At 38.1% G+C, this 20,812-nt stretch overlaps 1 protein-coding gene across 5 annotated transcripts; it reads left to right on the top strand.

The window, feature by feature from the left end:
* The first annotated feature begins 7,530 nt into the window (after positions 1–7,530).
* Positions 7,531–20,518, top strand: CCDC14 (coiled-coil domain containing 14). Of its 5 annotated transcripts, XR_012650508.1 has the most exons (14): positions 7,531–7,619; positions 8,318–8,373; positions 8,848–8,923; positions 9,596–9,668; positions 9,772–9,912; positions 11,013–11,252; positions 11,343–11,437; positions 12,453–13,029; positions 13,562–13,703; positions 14,327–14,406; positions 14,841–15,059; positions 15,145–15,277; positions 16,654–18,333; positions 19,307–20,518. XR_012650508.1 is itself a non-coding variant. In XM_075028808.1 (13 exons), exons 1-13 carry the CDS (start codon positions 7,587–7,589, stop codon positions 17,633–17,635), a joined length of 2,835 nt encoding a protein of 944 aa, XP_074884909.1. In that variant the 5' UTR covers positions 7,531–7,586; the 3' UTR covers positions 17,636–20,518. The 5 variants fall into 5 exon arrangements, 4 of the variants coding, with proteins under 4 accessions (XP_074884909.1, XP_074884908.1, XP_074884910.1 ...); XM_075028808.1 differs by having other exon boundaries at positions 9,596–9,656; positions 16,654–20,518; XM_075028807.1 differs by having other exon boundaries at positions 16,654–20,518.
* Positions 20,519–20,812: the final 294 nt, after the last annotated feature.

Here is a 20,812-nt window from a genome sequence, read left to right as displayed (position 1 = left end):
GCTGGGACAGGGACTGATGGCCCTGGGCTGGGCTGAAATAAGGGTCCTGAGCCCAAGGGCAGGCATGGGGGTTATGCCAGGGGAGGCTGGTTCAGGCCACTGATGCCTTCAGGGCTGTGGCACGTAGAATGCCACATGGAAAGGCTGGAGGTCTTCAAGAGCAGGCTAGACAAACTCCTGGCAGGATGGGCACAGACATCTCTGACATCACAGACTTCTGCCTTGGGGCAGAAGGAGAGACCAGATGGCCTCTAGGCTTTCCTTCTTTATTTTGACATCTTAAGTTTGATGCCATAGGTCTGAATTATTGTACATCTGCTATGGCCTATGGTGATGTCCCCCTAGACATCAGGAAGGGTGCCTTGAAGAGAATGGAAAGACGTCACACTAGGGCTTTTAAAGGTCCTGATCGAAGAGCAAGAAATATCTTCCCCGCTTCTGGGGCAAATATATAAGACATTGATAATTTCCATCCAAAGGCTTTTTATTGTATTTATTATTCCAATAATATTGTTATACTGACTATGTTTTCAGTTTGGATAAACTGCTTTCACCTCTATGTCCATAAATATTCTGTATGGTTAATATAAATATAATGGATGGTGAATACTAATGTATTAGCTGTTTCTATATAGTGGAAAGTAGATTATTTCTTCAGCTGTGCTTCCTTTGGCCCTGAAGATTTATGGTTTTCATACTCAGATTGCTTGCTTACCCAAGTCATACCACTGTTGCCAAAGAAAGAATATGCATGAATAAATGTCCAGCAACAAATTTAAAATTACAGTCAGGCCACACTTCTGTAAAATTAACATCCTTCTAGATGTTACAGGAGTAATTATTTCCTGTACTCATACTATTAATTTTACCTGTATTTTTATAACTTGTAATCATTATGTGCTTCCACTTTTTCCTCCTATTTTACTTATGGAGTGGTTTTGCTATAATCTTTCTTAACTGTACCCACCAAATGTGTGCTTCCGGCATCCAGTTAGTCTCTGATATCACTGATGCTCCCTATTTATCTAGCCCCTAATCATCACAGCACACTTACAAAATAAAAGCCTAGGTCAAGCCCTACTCAAGTATTTTGGGCATGATACTGGATTACAGAAAACCTTGTCTTCCTCTGAATGGAGGCAAAATAGCATGCATTTTCCTGTGATGCATTTTTAATTTCTGCTTATCTCCAGGTGGAAAGGAGAGCTATAATGCATGTAGGTAGACCGGCTCACATGTGGGAGGCACTGAATCTCCAAGAAGACTTATTTGCAAGTGTAATTAATATTGAACATTTTACCAAAGAAATTGAGTGGCTGAAGTTTTTAGCCCTGGCATGTAAACTGATTGGATTTGTAAGTTTATTCATACTTTCGTGTTGTCCTGGATGACTATGCTGTATATTGTGATTTTGAGTTAATGTTTGTGTTGAAATGGGAGACCAAGTTACCACATATTTTAACCAGCTAACCACTAACCCAGCTGCTCTTTTTAAAAGTCAGGAGGAAATCTTTTTTTAAGAATAAGAGAATTACTTTAACTATATTCTTTCAGGGATCAATGGAGCTAGAATATTTGTAGTAGGCTCTTTTCCAGCTTTTTCTTTTCCAGACAATTCACAACACATTAACCATTGGGATGGAGAGACAGGGACAAAGGTTGTAAGCTTCATCTAGCAATTTGCTAAAGCCATTTCTGCAGCACTATGCTGTAGCTGTGAGGTTAAGCCCAAAAGAGTTCCTTTGTTTCCAAGGTCACTCAGCAGATATGACTGATGAAAAGTGTCCTGGCTCTGTCTTGCTATTCTTTGCTCTGATTTTGTGTAGTTATTGTAGATGACTGGAGAAAACTTTTTGTGTCAAAGGAAACAGATCAGCATCTTTTCACCACTACCTAATATTCAGACAATCTTTGTCAAAGAAACCCAAGAATATGGGGGAAATTTAGTACCATAACATGTGTTTTCAGTTACTAAGAAAACCAAAGGGCAGGTAGCGGGTTTGAATCTAATGGCAATTGATAGTCAATTTGTATGGGAAGCAGATTGCAGTCTTCTGACATAACTTCAAGAAACTGGAAGGTAAAAGCCTATCAGTTAATGCTGACAATCCAGCAAATATGGCCACAGATTTCACTATGGATTCAGAAAAGTACCTAAATACTTCTCACAGCACTTAAATGTGTTGCTTCTTCAATTATTTTAGCCATTTAATAGAGAAAGGAAAATGGATTTGTGATTTGCTATTAGCAGTGGAAGACAACCAGGTTAATGAGCTGACATGACTAGATGTATTGGTGTGATTGATTCACCTGCAGATCTTAGGAAAGGAGCCCTCTCTCTCATCCCAAATACCAGTGTTGGACAAATGTTTACATACTGAAGACTGCATAGTGCCATAATTCATATGTGGGGCCATTTAGAGGACTAGCAGAGCACTGGTTATAGCACTGTTATTACATTGATGTAACCCAACTTTATCTTTTAGCTGAAAGCTTTAATTCAGATGAGATTAGGCCATCGATGTGAGCAAAGCAGTAGATTACACTGAGGTAATCAAGAGTGAACTTGAAGAAAAAAAAGTAGAAGAAAAAAGTTCCAAACCAGAATCACAGAATCATTTAGCTCGGAAGGGACCTCTTGAGATCATCTGAATGATCTGGTACAACTCGAATGGAAGTTAAAGCTTTATGCTGAAATTTGTGGCTAAAGGTCTATTGACTGTTTGCAATGGAAGTATATTACTTTAAAAGTATCTCAGATATTATAACTTACTTATCTATGCATCTTCTCCTAAAACAACAAGAGTTACAGGATTTAATCTTGGTGGGACAAACTTCATTGACCCTTGTCTTCAATACTCTCATCGCTAGTATTAATTCCAAAACCTTCCTCATGGGAAATTTGGACAAACACTCTAATTAGAGGCAATTCTTTTTAAATTTATTTTTCTGTTCTTCTCTTGCTTAATTTCTTTTTGTAACTTAGAATGAAAATGAGAAATGTTTTGAGAAATTAATCTGTTGTTAGAGTTTGTTCTTCCCCTAAAGCCATCAGAATCTAGATCTGCTACTAAACTTGCATACTGTGGAAATAGCCTATGTGTTTGTAAAGGTCATTTTGATGATATAGTAGATTTTATATTTAGTAGAGCAATAAATAAATAGTGCCATAAAGTTTTAGCCAAAAATTACTATTTTCATACATACACTTTCACTAATAAAACATTATTCCTGTCAGTAGGATTGCCTGAAAAGACAAGTTTTGACAAAGATTCTAAGACATACCAGTGGAATTGTCCTGATGTTACTTAAACAAAAATATGCATCCATTTATATTATGGAAATGAGTCACTTTTTAGTTTAAAAAAAAAAAAAAAAAAAAAGCAGTGCTTATTATTTTATGTTCACGTGGCGCCATCTTGTGGGATTCAAAACTCATGCACAATTACTTCATGCAGTATAATATCACCAGCTTTCTGAAAGCTCTGGGTTGTTATTTAAACCGTCATTAGCTCAAAAAGGTCAAACCAGCTTGAATCCTGGTGATGTTTCCTTCAAGTCATAACTCAATACCTTTATGATCTTGTCCTTGTGGGAACTTCTCAAGGTAAAGAGCATTTAATGTGCTTTACATAAGATACTTCACTTAAATGTGGGCAGACAGGCCAAAGATAAGTTGTTTTGATTTTTCCCACTCTATTTACATATTAGGAAGAAGAAAGTCACAGCTTATACACCCATTCCTTCCAAATACATCACAAAATCAAATTTGATGACAGGCCTTCTGAACCACACAGACCGTAGGTCTTCCATGCAGCTAGTCCTGCTGTAGCTTTAAATATGTATGATTGAACTTAAGCATATCTTTGACTGAGATGTTGAAAATCTAGAACACTCTGTAGATTATTTTCAAATAATCAAACATTGAACTGAAAAGTTCTCTACCAAATATCTGCTTCCTCTAATAGCATTTTTACTGTGATCAAGATATCCCTTCAGCCTATCATCTGATGAATGAAGTACCTGTTTTCCGTAGGTTGTATTCTTAACTACATATTCATTGTTATTCATCTCCCCTTTTCTGTTTGTTATACATAGATTGAAGGATAGGTGGATAGACAAAAAAGCTGTTCATTCTCTTTCCATTAGCCAAGTTGTAGCTTTATTCCTTAATTGCATATTTATGGGGGTTTGGGCACCTACTAAAATAGTCTTAAACAATAATCAGTTATCATTTGTATTCTTGGCCTACTTGACTCATAAGAAGCTCCTAATTTTCTGAAATACTCCCTTGCTAAGTCCACACAAATTTTTGGTTGTAACCCATTCAGAGGAAAGCTTAATAATATTGGTTTGTGCTAGTGCTTGATCATGCTTAGGTTAGTACTTAATTAGATCACTAGACCTTGTTAGTACTCGTAGCAGGAGACTTCCAGAACTTACACTGAATGAGAACATGGTTTTCCCAGGTAGGTGCTGGAAAAGCCCCATTTTCTGATGAAACTGTGTTGTTTGACAAATGTCTTCTGCTTTTATTAGCTTCATTTTGTTTGCTTTCTCTCCTTCCTGAAACAAAAGAGCTTTGTTTTACTTTATCTGAGAATCGTCCCCTCAAAAATCTTTGGTCCCCCAAAGCTATGTTCCAAATACATTTATTTCTTCATCATTATTAAGCGCATCAGTCTTGTATACACTTTGCTGTATCACCCTGGTACTGCAACTTAAACTGTAAATCATTTAAGGTAAGAATAAGCTTTTTATTACTTTCAGTGAAGCTTCATGCAACATGGACATCATCTCAAGCATTAAAATTGCAAACACAACCACATATATGTTTTAATTATTCATAATTCAGACAGCTTTTCCCTGCTTAATGATTTGAGTCTTTTCCTACACACATATTTTTGTCCTGTATTACATTGGTCCTGTCACTATTCTCTAAATTATGTCCAATTTGTCAACCGCTTTCTGGTAGGGAGAGCATATTCTGTCACAGTAGAATTAATATTCAGTTAGTTTGTAACATGGTTTTTCTGCGTAGATGGTCCAGTACATGATGACCTGTGTTAAGCTATCATATCCCACTTCATACTTCGTACCGTTTCACTATTTGGACATTATTGTACAGTATTTGTAAAAATGATTTATTATTCTTCCTCACCAACAACAATATAATTCTTATTCCTTCACATAAACTAACTCTTTAGATATGGCACAACATCAAATTTGAGATAAATCATGGAAATCCAAGACGTCCCCTTCATCTGTTCAGGACAATGCTGCTTTATCATTATACTTTTCATTACACTTTTATTTATGTTACATTAGCCAGCTTTTTTTTTTTTAATTGCCTTTGGCATTATTTCTACACCAAGTAGTGTTGGAACCTGGAAGATTGCCACAGTTTGCTTTCCCAAAGTCTGAGCAAACCTGGCTGTGGTCACATCCAAAATTGTGCCCCTGGAAATGATGGGGGAACGTTAGTTATCTGTCAAACAGGAAGAAAAAATGAAATTGGTTTGATGAAATGCAACGGAATGAAATGGAATTTAATTTTCTCTCTGAAACATAGCTTGATCATGAATATGAATAACAATATAATACTATGTATGAATGCAGCACATGACATTGAAGCATTTCATTATGTAAGCAAAGAATAAGCTTTTTTTAATCAAAATTTTACCATAACAACCAGACAGGTCCAGAGATATTCAGTGATTCCCCACACTGTTTCAATGAAAAAAGCCAATGTCAGTCAGAAAAAACATCTAGGTCTTCTGATAGCTAACTCTATGCTCAGAATACACTGCTGCTAACTCTTGTAGTTTTATCACAAGTCTCATGACAGCTTGTACTTTTCTTTGAAGACTGACCATTTGGAGGTCTGTGACTTCATGAGAATACCAATTCTTTACACAATTTTTTTATCTTTACAGTTGCATTTTAAAAAATTATTTGTAAGACAATCTTGCTATTTCATCCAAAGTTTTAAAATGGTTCAGTTGACAAGAATGGAACTTGGTAGCCTTCTGTATTAATTTTCCTTTTGATGAAATAATGAAGTGTTGTTCTATGTATCTTCAAACAATACATCAAATCAAAGGACGGTATTGTGGCTTGGGGGGGATTTTTTTTTTTAATATCTGTTACTTGTTGCTAACATCTTGGGATAATTCTTCCTTAATTGTTTAAATTTCTGCACTCACATCTGTAAGTTCAATGAGAATTTATTCATAAACTTCCATAAACCACCTTAAGAAAAAAGTATACCAATGGTTCTGGCACTGGTTTGGTAGTTGCGACACATCTTTTTGAGCTGTTTTCATCATCTTCCATTTTTCTAGTTTATTTCGTTCAGCTGTTCTCCTATTACAACTATCTTATTTTACATTTTTCGAAGAGAAAAATTGAAGCAGTCTCCACATTCCTGCCAGAAAACCCTTCTGTTTTGACAAGATGATAAATATCTTCATGATAGTTTTACTTCAAGTTCAGCATCTTTTCAGTGAAAATATTAACACAGTAATACCCAGTAACAACACAATTTACGCATTGGGAGAGCACAGATGTTGAGTACTTACATGCACTTCTGCTATAGTACTCTTAATAACATAGTAATGTAACCACATTTTCAGCCTGAATAAATGTAATTGCTTTCAATGCAATGTTTTCAGAAGGTCTATTTATTTAGATAATAAAAGCAAAGATATGCAGAATACTAATATGCCTCTGTGTGAAACCTGAGGCACCATCCTTTATGATGTACATACATGGGTGTTTTCAGGGATTGCCAAAGAAGATTTAACACTAACTGAAAGCCAGCCTGGAGAACAAAGGACTGACGGTTTTAGCCTGTAAACAAAGTATCGACAGTTCCCTTTGACTTGCTACCAGCCTGCTTTTACCTGTGGTGCCCGAGGACTTGCAAGACACAGGCTGCACGAGCAAGCAGAGGCCCCAAGGTAGTTTTTTGAGCAGTCCCCCACAGAGACGTCTGTCTTCCTTCAGGGCGGCCCACCCACCTGCAAGGCCCCTTCTTCCATTTATTTTATGAGCGCATTGAGCCCCTGCCCCACAGGGCCTACTGGTCCTGAAGGATCCCTAAGGCACCAGACAGCATTGGGACAGGAAGACCCAGCTACGTGAGGTGATTTTTTTTATTTTCCTTATTAAGCGGAGAGGCAGGTGCCGGGGCTCCTCAGAGGTGATGAGGCGCGAGCGCTGAGCCCCGAAGGGAGAGGGCGGCTCCCCACGCCCCAACGGCCACAACCGCCGACGGCCTCGCGACCCGCCTTAGCCCCGCTCCTTCCCCCTTTTCTCTTCCGATTGGCTCCTCGGCGCCCATTCTCCACCAATCCCCGACCGCGCTCCGTAAAGGCGGCTCCTTCCCCTTCCCGCGCCAGCCGCCGCCGGCGCGCCGCGAGCAGCCGCCGAGCGGGGGCGGGTCAGGGAGGAGTTAGCCCCTCCCCTCCTCAACGACCGTCCCGTCCGTCAGCCAAGCAGGCTCGGGATTGGTCGGCGCGAGGGGGCGGAGCTGGACGGCGGCTGGCCCCGCCCCCGCGTCTGCCGGGGCCGCGGCTGGGGCCATGGCCAGGCCGGGGGCTGCGCGGCCCTGCAAGGTGCGTGCGGGGCCGGGGTCTCGGGGGGAGCGGGGGCGTTCGGAGTCTCTCCGTGTCCGCGGTCGGGTCTCAGCCCTCTCGTCAGGTGCCTCCTTGGACCCCTGACTTGTTCTGGTGGGGGGCGGGGGGCGTTCCCGGCGAGTGGGGAGCGGGGCGATCGGCGTAACGGCTCCTGAGGGGGAGTCGGGCCTTCCGGCGCTGAAGGGCTTTGCTTGACGGGGCTTAGCCCAACCGCCCTTCCTCAGGGCTCGAAGGGTTTACCTGTGTCGGTAAAACAGCAGGCTTACTGTTCAAGGGTTCTGCCACCCCGGCGTAGCCGTGGTTTGTGCCGTGACCGTAGTTTATTCTTAAAATCCCCCGAAGTTCAGGTGTGTATTTATCGAGCTTGGTTTCCGTCTGGAACATATGTTTCCGCGTCAGCCCTTGACCGCGTCATTAAGTGAATTACTGTGTCTGTAGAGTAGTGCGGAAATTCGTAAAGCTCCATGCTGTAAAGGTATGGTTTGTGAAATGAAAACTACAAGATTTGGGCCCTAATGGCAGGGCGGGGGTGGGCCCCGTCCTTGGGCTGAGAGCTGTAAGCTGCCTTTAACTAATCTGCCTCAGCAAAAGTTCTTGGAATTAGTGGGCCATGGTAGTCTTCAATTATGTTGTGGAAGTGCTTTGTGAAAATCAACGTATATTTCTGTAATTGGCAGGTACTGTCTTCTGGAAGGCTAACAGGAGCTGCTAAATTAACAAGTGGAAGAAAACAGTAAGACCTTAATCATGAATACTATCTAAGATTGGGTGTACGTGTGAGTGTTCGGGAACCTTGTACTTGTCATACCTCACAACTAGCCAAAAATTCTTTGTATATATCAGAAAACATTTTTAGCTGAAAGGCAGCACATCCAGGTTCTAAGCAGCCCACGAATAGACAGACACAAACTGAATAGAAATTTTGCCTGTAGAAATACAGGGTTGAGTCTCTCTGCGTGTTTTACTAATAGAAGATTGAATTTGTATAGTTACTAGCCATACATCAGACTTGAGTAAAGACTGAATAAGCTGTTAGTATCTGCTAAACATGTTTGTTGCAGCAATGCAAAGTTTTCAGAAAGAGAAAGATATTTTGTTTCTTGATAAAATTAATTTACTTTAGTTCGCTATTACTGTATAAAAGTAAATTTTTGTACTTGGCTGCATATCAAGGAGGTAGTATAAACAGTGAATCTGACTTTTTCAGGTTTGGCGTAAGAAAAGGATGTCATTCAGATGTGGAGTCTGGATACTCTCTCTATTCCACTGACTCTGACGATCAGGTAATTAAATGACTTTTTAATATAGTTACCTCTGTTATCTAAAAAGAAGGGAAATTGGAATACCTTGAATAATAGAAGAAAAACAGGTTAGTTTAGATACTACTGCATCTAGACTAGAATTAGCTCCTGCAAAGCTAGCAAGAGTGTCTGTACTGCATCTTGCAGATACATGCAAGTTGACTTGTGTACAGTGAGTTTGGCTCTGACAAATCTCATTAAGGCACAGGATACATTTTGCAAACACAACTGTGCTGTTTATGGACTAGAGTTGACCCTGGCAGAAGTATAGCCATATTTGTTAGGTTTTGTGCTGAAAAGAGTAAGTTGTATGGAGTCGGTGCTGCAGTGCTGTTTTCTGCGTAGTGCTGAGTTAAATAGCTTAACTGTACATGGAAATAAGAATAAAAACCACACATAGGCAATTACCAAAACACAAAGTCCAGCAAATGGACACGTGTACAAGAACAAAATTTAGGGTTTTTGCAAAGTTCACGTGTTTGCAAAGCTTCATGTAATTACAAAGTAATACATGGAAAATGACATGTGTTTGCTGGTTATCAGTTGTTCTTTTTGAGGTGACAGAGCACGGAACGCTCACCTCTAAAATAGTAGCTTGGTTTACTGGAAGAAAACAGTGATACTCATTTTCTGACTGCAGTATTCTTTGTGCAGGTTGATACTATTCATAATGGACTTGACCGTTGTGCAGCTTTACTGAAGAATATCTTACAAAGTGAGGCTACAGGTTGTACCTATTGAAAATTTAAGTTATGTTTTTAGTTTTTTGTAAGACTGTTTTGATTTGTTTTGTTGACTAGTTTGTTTGGGTTTTTTTCAACTAATACTAGGAAGGGAGACTATCCATAAAAAACCTGGGAAAACAGCTTCTGCTAAAATTATTTCCAAGCCTTTGCTAACCAAAGGAAATACTTCCAAGAAGAAAGGGTTGAAAAAAAATATTACTCCTGCCCACGTCCGAAAAGAAATTGGTAAGCGGGCTTTCTTTGGCTTGCTTTTTTCTCAGCCAACATTGAGAGACTCCTCAACTTATTGAGATATAACAAGGCTTCAGATAATTGTTGTTATTTGTTATAGGTTGATCCAAGGCTGGATCCACAAAAAGATGTAGACATTATTTATTGCCTTTTAGAAACCTTAAATGTTTACTAAACAGTTACTAAAATCCATAAATGTTTAAGCTTCAAGTACAAGGAAGAATGTTGAGTGCATTTACAAATACCAACATCAACAAGTTTAGCTGGTAGGAGGTGTGGAGGAGAATGATAATACCCATGCCCCATTTCTTTTGGACAGTGAAACTTTGCAGTGCTTGGTCTCCATTTGGGATATACAGCTATAAACTGTCCTGGAGTTAGATGTCCAGCCAGGCTTTTCTTAAAGATCAGTTTCTGGAAACAGGAAAGTGTTGCAATAAATAATAACTCCTCAAATGGTTTAGTGGCCAGAGCACTTGAATGGAAAGGTAGATGGAGTGCTGTAGGCTGAGTTGCTCTCAGTTGAAGTATTTCACTTTTTATTAGTGGAGAGAGGGAGAAACCCTCTCTCTACCCCGTTTCTTTTGTGTGATTTCTAATCCAGTAGACAGGTGGGCCTGTAGACTACGTGTGTAGCAGAGTGCCTATCTTGTGAATTGTAGAAGGTGAGCACACAGCTGATATCTTCCCAGCGCTGTAAAAATACAGAGTTTTAATTATACCCAACATAAGAAAATTAGTTTTGGAGAGTGCTTTGGTATGGGTTATTCCAAGTGGTTTAAAAGCTTAGGAAGCAGCTAAGCAGAGATTTTAAGAATTGTGTTTTAAAACTGGCCTTCTGTAGGGTTAAATCTCTGTGCTTCCTTCAAGGACAGCTGTCTGTCCAACTGAGTTAGGTTGCTCTGTCTGGAAGAAAAAAATGATGGATTAATTTGCTAGTGAGTAAAAATCTGACTGGAATCTTAGGCCACAGGGTGTCTTGGTTTTCTTTCTCAAAGGAACCTGCCAGAGTCTGCCTGACAACACAACGGGTTTGTGTAGATCGAGAAGGCAGACAGCTTCAGCTGGGTCTTTTGTTCTTTCTTTCTCTATAGTGCCAATATCAAATAGAAAACTTGCCTCGTCCACCACACCTTCGACGGAGAAAGAACTTTCCAGTGCAGCACAAAATCAGATGGTTCAACCAATTCATGTGCCTTGCAATCAACACTCTCCTGTGATGCATCAGAAACTGTGCGAGCATGTGCAAACTCAGATGTCTCTGATAACTGGCCAACCACCACAGAACAGTAACGAAATTCCTACTGTAACTCCTTTTCCTACCTCAAATCACGGTTAGTGGAACTATTAATGTGGAGCCTGCTATTTTACTGTATGAGTTTTGCCCAAAATTGCCCTGATCTATGAGTGTTGTTTTCTTTTAGGATGTCAAAATGTTACAGCTTTTAATTATCGATTACCTACCTCCACATCAGCTCTGTCCCTGCAGCATTCAGCTAATCCCTTATCTACTCAGTCAGTAAGTAGAAGTATGATTCTGACTATTAATAAAGGTTTTTAATTAGCACTGCCTATTTATTTATGCATTTACTTAAGTGTTTAGGTTTTCTTGGGTTTATGTAATAATTTTCCTTAAAGAAAAAATGTGCATATTTCAGCCTACAATGATGAACAGAATAAATGATGAGAGAAAATACTGCTGTTTAAAATACAATTTATGTAGACACCAAAAAATGAAATTAGAGGCATTTCAACTGGCAGCTTATTTCTTTATGGTGAATACTGTAAAGGACAGCAAACATGGAAGGTGCAGGAAATTACTGATTACTGTTAATACTTACATTCTCAGTAATGCACATTAGGATCATTAACCAACTCCTGATAAGAGAAATCATATCTCATATGTAGCTTTTCCCTGCCAATGGTCAAGTTGATTATTTCTTCAGACACTGTGTATTATCTTAGAGCCATGTTTTAAAATACTCGTGTATTTCAGGGTGTAGAATAGAACTAATGGAGAGTACCAACTGCCACCTTGGGAAATGTGGTAAAGGGCTTGCACCTTGAAACTGTAAGACCGTAGACTTACCTTCCATCTGCAGGCAGTCCATACATAGCCAGTGCTGTGCTTGGCTTTTAAGAAATTAATCTACTTAAAATATTGAAAGGTAACAGTGTTGTCTTGTATTTCTTTCTTCCCTGTTCTGGTTTGATTCAAGGAATGAGCATTCATAACGCAAAAAACCAAAACCAAAACACTGCTGAGGTGTTTTCTTTACAGACAAGCTGAAAAAGAACTGTGCTTTAATGTTGCCAGTAACATTTAAGATAAAGGTAATCTAAACCAGGTTTTCATTTTAATTACTCCTTAACATACTGGAAAATTGTGCAATTAATGAGTTGTAGTTACTTTTACAATTTGCAAAGAATGATCAAGGCTACATTGAGTCAGACAAGGGTGGTGTTTTGGGTTTTTTTAAGAATTAAAAAAAATCATGTTAACTTTTTGTTTAATATGAATATTCTTTATGCAGGATGTTCCTGTAGACAGTGGCAATGAATGTGTGCCAGAGATGGGAGGACCTGTGGTTTGCCGGGTGGTTTCTGCTGCTTCTACTACTGCTGCTCAAATACAGTCTGCCACTGCTCTTCCTAATGTGATCCCTTGTATGGCATCAGGTGCATCAAGTAACTCTACAGTGCCTACATTCATCCCATCATCTTCTGGCAGAGAGATGACCCCAAACCACGAGCAACAGATAAAAGAAGCAGATTTGATAAGATGCATACAAGCTCACCTGGCCCTGTTAAAATCACATGAAATAATGAATGGCAGGACTGAACAGAAGCACCATCATCATTGTCCGACAAAACATAATGCTTCAAGTAACAAGGAGGAGGATACTTCTGAAGAACACAGTGAGGACATGGCCAACGAAGAAGATGAAGTGAATGTACTTGACATAGCCCCAGTGAGAGATACAAGCTGTAAGACAAGTTTTGTGAAGAAAGTTCTAAAATCTAGAAAAGAAAGTCCAGAAGAAACAGCCCATAAAGTTAAGACTGTAAAATATCTTCTGGGAGAGCTTAGAGCACTGATAACAGATCAAGGTGAGGACATTTTCATAGTGCAGGAGAGTGATTACATACAAATAACACAAGAGCTGCATTAAATGAGTGAGCACTTCAGTTTCTGGAAGTTTTATGTGTCAGATGATATGTGACATTTTAGAGTGGTTTTCCACAAATGTAATAGCTTCATGTTTTACTCTGGACAAGTATTAAATTATTTTTTTGGAGTATTTTAATGTCATTGTAACAGCTAGGATAAAGATCGTTCTCATTTCATGTAGTGTTTTCCCCTGAGAAAGGGAGCAGCGTAGACAGATTGCAACAGCAGTCCCACCAAGGTTGGTCAGAGAGATGGTGGGTTGTGATTTATCAAGAACCTAAAGCATAGTTTTCATAGCCAAGCTTAAAAATATTAAATAAATAAATATAGTTAAAATAAAGATGAGGTTTTCTTGAAAAAAAGTAGATACTATTATATCACTTTGTAGATTGCTTAATCACGTGTAGAATCTTACTGTTATATTACAGGTTTATATGTTTATGGAGTCTTTTTTACCCTCACCTCTTGCAGATGATTCAGAAATGTTAAGGTTGATGAATGAAATAGAAGACTGCATATCATTGCTCCCAGCCGTAGTGGGAAGTACAAATATACAAGCTGAAATAGCACTAGCTTTACAGCCTCTCAGAAGTGAAAATGCCCAGCTGCGTAGGTGAGTAACTTATCAGTGATTCTGTATTTACTGCAGATGCGCCTAAAGCATCTTTAACTGGTCTGTTCTAAATTGCATGTTTTGTCATTGCTATGGTGTGTTATGGCCCTTTCATTCTTGTCTGCACAGTATTTATACATTAGAAACTGTATTGGTAAGGCTGTGTAGTTTAAAAATAAATAATTAACACGTAGCAAGACTTCAGTTAATACTGATGTTTTAGTAGCATCAGTTACATCGTGATTGAGCCTTTGTCTAGGTGGGATCAAGGTATCATTCTCTCTGAAAACTGCAGTATCAGAACAGTTAGCCTGCTTATATTCCTTTTGTAGTGTATTCTCAAATGCAAAAATGTGTCTCATTTCGAGGGAGCTCTCAAATATGTAACTGGGTAGCACTTTAAAACAGAGGGAAAGATATTTACCAGAACTTAAAGGGTCTTTTGCGTTGAAGAAATATAGGAATCTAAGAAAAATGTGTTATTAAAACTTTTTTGTATTTTTGAAACATTCTGTGACATTTAATTCTCAGTAGCAACTTAGTACCAAACTAATTTAAAATGCAGTTGTTTTGAACTTATTCTGAGCTTTCTGAATTTGTGCTTTTTCACAATTCACGTTTAGGAGACTAAGAATATTAAACCAGCAACTCGGGGAACAAGAAAGAAGTGAGAAGACATCTGGACAGAGCTGCAACTATGAATGTAAAGTACTAATAGAGAATGATGCTTGTTAGGGTCGTTTTTGTTAAAGCTTTATTTAAATAGATACAGACATATAAATATATAGATATATAAATAAAAAATAGCAGTATGTATTGTGGCAACTGAACTAAGTGTTGTGGGTCTAATCATGCAACTGCATTTGCATAGATTCTTGTGCCTGTTTAGACTCCACATAGCGAGACTCAGCTCTTCAGCTGCCGAGCAGATTATTTTTCCTTATGTACCTCTTAAAATGAAGACGACATTTTAGATAATTAAGAAGAAAGCTTGAGTTTTGTCTTGCTGCTTCAAAAACCCCTTCTTGGTAATATGAATTTTGCTTACAGATAGATTATTTAAAAACTTAGTTTGAATTAGAAATTCAAACTGTACCACATAAAACGCTTAAACCTTTTATGTTTTACTTTTGGTAGTGGTTTCTTTGCAGTCCTTGAATATGATGCTCCAGAGTCAATTGAAAGAATCACTGAAAGGCCTTGAGTCACTGCAGGCTAAAAATGAAGAACTGATTAAAATAATAGAAAGTCAGAAAGAAGAAAATAAACATCTTGCAAAATATATTCAAGATAAAGAAGAAGAATTGCTTGAAAACAAACAGCATTATGACATTCATTCCACGAAGCTCAAGATTGGTATGTGTTTTGCATTTGTTTATTCTTCATCTAGTGTTGTAAAACTTGAAAGAAATAATTAGGTAAATTCTTTTTGGCATTTTAGAAGTGGAAGAGGCATTAGCAAACATGAAGAGCCTTCAGTTTAAGCTGGAAGCTTCAGAGAAAGAAAATAAGATTTTGGGCATAACGTTACGTCAGCGTGATGCAGAAGTTAACAGACTGCGTGAATTAACCAGGTACTATTGGCTAAGCTATTTTTTTGCCTATTGATGTCACTTTTTTTTTTTTCTCCATACTTTGGATTATTGTAATCTTAGTATCTGGGTAGTAGGAGGTCACGTAGGCTAAAATTTCTCTTTGTAGTTACTTTTACTGCAATGGTGCTATAATTTTGTTAAAACACAGTTGTTGTACTCCATGACTTGAGTTCTATTGTAAAGTAAAATGCTATCTGCCATAACTTGTGTGAAGTTTTAACTCTTAATAGCAGACCTGCCAACAAGGAACTCCATGGAAAGTGCATAGACCTGAAAACCTACTGATATTTCTCTTGAACCTGTAGAATTTGGAAACTAACTCTTAAACTGAATTAAGGAGGGAAATTTTCTTTCTTTCTTTCTTTCTTTCTTTCTTTCCACTGGTTCAGAAATTGGTCTGTTTTGAGAAGAACTCACAGAAAGATCCGTCTTCAGAACCCACAACAAACTCTTCCTGTGGGAAAGAGCAGTCCTTTCTTTAACTGTACATACATTTGAAGTAGATTATGCCCAGGTATTAATTATGGGTAAAGGTGGGAGTTCTTGGATCACTGAGTGAAGGTGGTGTTATTCACAGTTTTTTAGAACTGTTACTGTGAATTTATTTCATCATGGTCTTCTATGATGAATATAGTGGCAAGCTGGGAGACTTCAATAGCTTTTTGCACTTGCAAAGTAGTATGTACATAAAATTTGTTGGGACATGATGTGCACAGGAATTTAAACTGTTGTCTGTCTTGTTTATAGTTGATAAAGATTGGAATGGCAGAATATTTTTAATCAACACTCCAGATTCTTTAGTAGAAGTTTAGACGTTACACACTTCTGTGACTACTCTACTGACCACCAGATGGTAGTATAATGATGTCTTATTACATGGGTATATGTATATGCTATATACATAAGCATTTAAGCATTCATTTATTTTGATGTACAGAGCAGAAAATGAGAATTATTTCTTCTGTTATAATCTTTTATTTAGATGCAATAGGAAGAAAATTCATAAAAAATTTCTCACTGACTTTGGTAACTTTCTATATGCTTTTTAACAATTTCTTGACATCAGTTTATTTCATTTTGTAGTACTCAAAGCAGGTAAATCAGGAATAATCTCGAGAACTTCATTGGGTTGTGCTATTTTAGTTGCTTTATAAGCACATTGAGCTGAGCTGAAGAAAGAAGTTTAAGAAACTTGGAATTGGTTCACATTTATACTACATTTTATGACAACATGTAGAAAGAATTGCAACTTTGCAGCAGTCTGATAAATATAATGTTTTGGTGTTACATAAACATTTTAAACTATTTTTTTAGTGACTATTTTTAAATCTGATTAATTGATCTTGTCTTAACAGAAACCTGCAGGGCAGTATGGCCAAACTTCTGTCTGACCTCACAGTAGACAACATTAGACCCAAACCTGAAAAAGGTCTCTCGAAGGCTCTTTTGGAAGACCATGAAAAGCAGATGCAACCTGATCTGTTTCCTGGAAGTACTTCAGTAATGACTTACCTTAAAAAATTAGAAATGGATCATATTTTGACAGATGCAGAACTTCACTTCTCAAATAAAAATGGAGAATTAGAAATGCAAAATCTAGCCTATGAGAAGTTTGCTGCTGAAGGAAGTAAAATAAACAGTACATTCTCAGAAGGAACATCAGCTCCCAGAATACTACTAACCTCACTGAAGCAAGATGCAGAAACTGTTAGTGATTCTGGGACTTTAGTAGATGACCAAAACAAGTTGGATGAGACTGTTTATATTCCATTGACTAGCAGTGCCTCTAAAAAACAGCAGCCAATCTCTGAAAGAACTGGTGTGCTACCCCAAAGTAGAGGGGCTTATAAGATGTTGGACTACCACTGTGAGCTCTCAAACTCTGTGCAGCAGAATGGATGTGAGATGTCAAAGGATTTAACTATTGTGGATAAATTAAGTGCTGGGTACAGTGTGAAAAAGACTATGGAAAACATGCCTGAAGTTACAGGGGATGAAGTAAAGCCAGAAGGAGACAAAGTCCAAATGAGGCCAAAAGGCACTCCAAGTGGAGCTGCAAAAGACTTCACAGATAAATCAGACCAACGTCAGCCTGGTACATATCCTCGCGTGCCGACGCTATTTCCAAAAGAGAGTTCTCAGAAAAAAGGCAGTGAAATAGCTGATTTTAGTTCCATTTCATTTGATGATATATCAGGAAAGTCTGAGTGGAGTGCATCCTCTTTCTCAACATTTACTTCTCGAGATGAAGAGGACTTTAAGAACAGCTTAGCAGCCTTGGATGCCAACATAGCTAGGTTACAAAGAACTCTGCAAAATAGCATTATGAAACAATGAGGAAACAAAATGGGGTGCACTTGTTTGGATTATTTAGGTTTTTCTGAAGTATATTAATAAGTATGGTAATGATACAAATACTTGTATTTTTTGGTATGAAATTACTTGTTCCTAGCTGTTTAAATTATGATGGGATTTGTTCCTCATTAAGCTGTGGCGCTGCTTCCCTTGTTGTGTACAACTTGAAATAACTGGTATAAATGCCTTTTTTTTTTTAAATTATGATTTAGGTTTATACTGTTTAATTGCAAAATTAATTCTTAGAGCAGCACTTGATAACTATTTAAGAAACCAGTGTGCTGTTGTCAATACAGTTTTTCTATTAAATGATAAAGTACACATGCATGCTTTTTCTGCATGTTTTTCTAAGTAGTAAGAACAGCATTGAGAGATGCATTTGAAGTCGGTTATAGATGTGATAAAGAGAAATTTTTATTTCATTATAATTTGACTGTTATAAATTTGGATGCATAGTTATTTTCCTTGGTTATGACCATGTGTTTCAAGAAACTAGCTCCTGGTTCTGGTTCACCATGAATGCGTGCAAACAGTAGTGTCAACATCAAAGAAACAGGTGAAGAGGACTCCTTATTCAGCTGCATTGCTTCTTAATCCAAATTGGGTTTAATCAAGAAGTGGGAATTTAACTGATGAAAGTGGAGCTGCCTTGAACATAAAAAGTGTTCTGCCTTGACTGGGTAGGTCTCTTTAAGTTGTTTTGTTGTTTGGGGGTTTGTTTTTTTTTAAAAGAGGAACTTAAGTGCAGAAGGCTAAATTAAACTTCCTTCTTTACTCTTCCTGCCTCCCCCCGCCCCCCTGCCTGAGGAACAATTGCAAGGTACCATACCTGGGTAAGAGGCTCCGCAGGTAGAGGCCAGGGAAGAGCTAGCTACAGAGCAGCTCTGCAGGAACGTTTAGAGTTACAATTGCTAAGTCAGGATCATGCTGTTCCAAAAAAAATAAATAAATAAATGCGGCCATCATACGGGATTTGCAGTGTATGGTAAATCCTATAAAATTAAGTAATCCTTTTTTGCTCATCACTGGTAAAACTCAGATTTTCAGTTTGGGGCATTGTACTTGAGAGAAGAATTTGATTAAGTGGACATTCCAGATGAAGGCAAGAAAAGATCCATCAAAGTTCTGTTCTACAATTCTGTTTTAGGTCACAGTTTTTTACAAATGTTTGATTTTATGTAAACTAAAAGAGAATGTAGTACCAGTGGATAAATGCAGGACAGACTGATGCCGAGAAAGAGAAGCAGTAAGAGGGTTCAGCTGACACAAAGGAGACAAATTGTTGAGGTGTCAAACATCTATTGGGCATAAATACAGAGAGTCTGGACTGAATCGCCCAAACTGGCTCTCACAGGAATGGGAGTGGAGGGGGGAATGATTCCAGTCTGTTGTTCTCCTTGTCAGGACTTTCCAGATCTCAATGTCAAGAATAAAAGTCATGCAAGTTTTTAAGTTACAGGTATGAGAAGGTAGTGTTACTGCTACCGTTCTGTTCCTCTTACACCCTTAGCAGTGCTTGAATGTTGTTTTTCATGACTCATGGTTTTTCAGGGAAGTATCTTTGGAAAGGGAGCAGTAGTATAAGGACCTGAATTTAAGACTGCTTTTTCTACAGTGTTGCTTTTTGCCTTTTTTTTTTTTTTTTTCTCCTAGAAAACACTGCTGTGCTTCCTGGTCCTGGCCTTTTCTTTTATGTTACCATGTAGGACAAAAGTCTCGAGTTTTACCACTTTGAAGAATTTTATTTTATTCCCATGGTTAGCTGCTTGAATGAACATGTTTTAAAGTTAGGGCACTATCCATACATTGTGCTGTGGAGCAGTTCTGTGGTTATTTTAGTTACTGGTAACTGAGCAATAAAAAGGTATGAAGACAACACATACTACAGAAGATGCCAACTGGCACTCCTGCTTCAAAAAAGGAAAGATAGACTAAATAGTGACTTCAGTGATTTAGAATGCTTTTAAGGCTTGGCCTGGATTTCTTACTACTCTCCACACTACTCATGCTCAGATTCAAAATAAGGTTGATGGTATGAAAGTGAACAGGTTTTAATTAAATATTTACAAGCAGGTTCAGTGTAGAAGCAAAGCAAGATTTAAATGATGATTATGGCGTGAATTAAAGACAAGCTACAATAAATTCAAGTCTTTAAAACTCACAAGAAGGCTGAAAAAGATTGAAATAAATTAATTCAGTTTTCTTATTGCAGCTAGGACTTACTCCATTTGAAGGAGGATATTTGTTCTGGCCAAAGCTGCATAAAGCAGCTGTGGTGTCAAGATGCCCAAGCATGTTCTTCTCCGATTGAGAGCATTTACATTCATTTTTATCTCAATGGGGGAAGATGTTACACCATCTTACTTGTGTCCTGTTCATCATTACAAAGTTAGTTCTATCAAAGCATGAGATGACTACTGGAAAACCTTTTTGGGGATAATGAGATATGAACAGGTTTGTAATGTGTATCCTGCTCTTAGAAGGAGGAAAAGCTAAGAAGGAAGAAACAGGAGGAAGGAGTCTTCTTTAATACAGTTCTTTGTTTTGTACTCAGACATGTCAATCAGAGCTCTAGCAACTTTAAATGAAATACAAAATTTCCCTTATATGGGCATTATGAATGTGCAGTGTTGTGGAAGCAAAAGCCACCACGATCAGGTATCTAAGTCTTTAAAAGGTGGGAAACGCTTCCAGGATTCAACTCAAGACAAGGGCATTGAAACTATGGAAGTCAGCATAACTCTAGTCTTCAGATAGGCTCAGTAGAAGACAAATAATGGTAACATCTCTTACAAACTTGTTCTTTTAATGTGTTGTATGTAGTAAATAATCCCTACAAAAAAATAAAGGAAATCCTAGAACTTGCACATTTTGTCACTTACATATTTGGACCACCCCAATTTGCATAGTCTCGGAAGTACATAGTAAATAAGATCCCAAGTGACTGAGTGGAAAGAAATATTTATCTTTGGTGCATAAAAAAGCTTACAAGTTATTTCTTATCCCTGTGGTAACAAGGTAGAAATCACTATGGACCAAAGACATCACCTTTGTCAACACCAATGCTTGGAACATTGGAGTAGCTCATACTGCAGTATACGCTGTTGCTCTTCACCAGTCAGGATATGACAAGTGCTTGTCATTGCATAAATTGGGAGT

Source organism: Buteo buteo, chromosome 5 (assembly GCF_964188355.1).
Source record: "Buteo buteo chromosome 5, bButBut1.hap1.1, whole genome shotgun sequence".
NCBI lineage: Eukaryota > Metazoa > Chordata > Aves > Accipitriformes > Accipitridae > Buteo > Buteo buteo.
The sequence above is the reverse complement of the archived record's forward strand: the minus strand, read 5'-3'. Positions and strand labels throughout refer to the sequence as shown.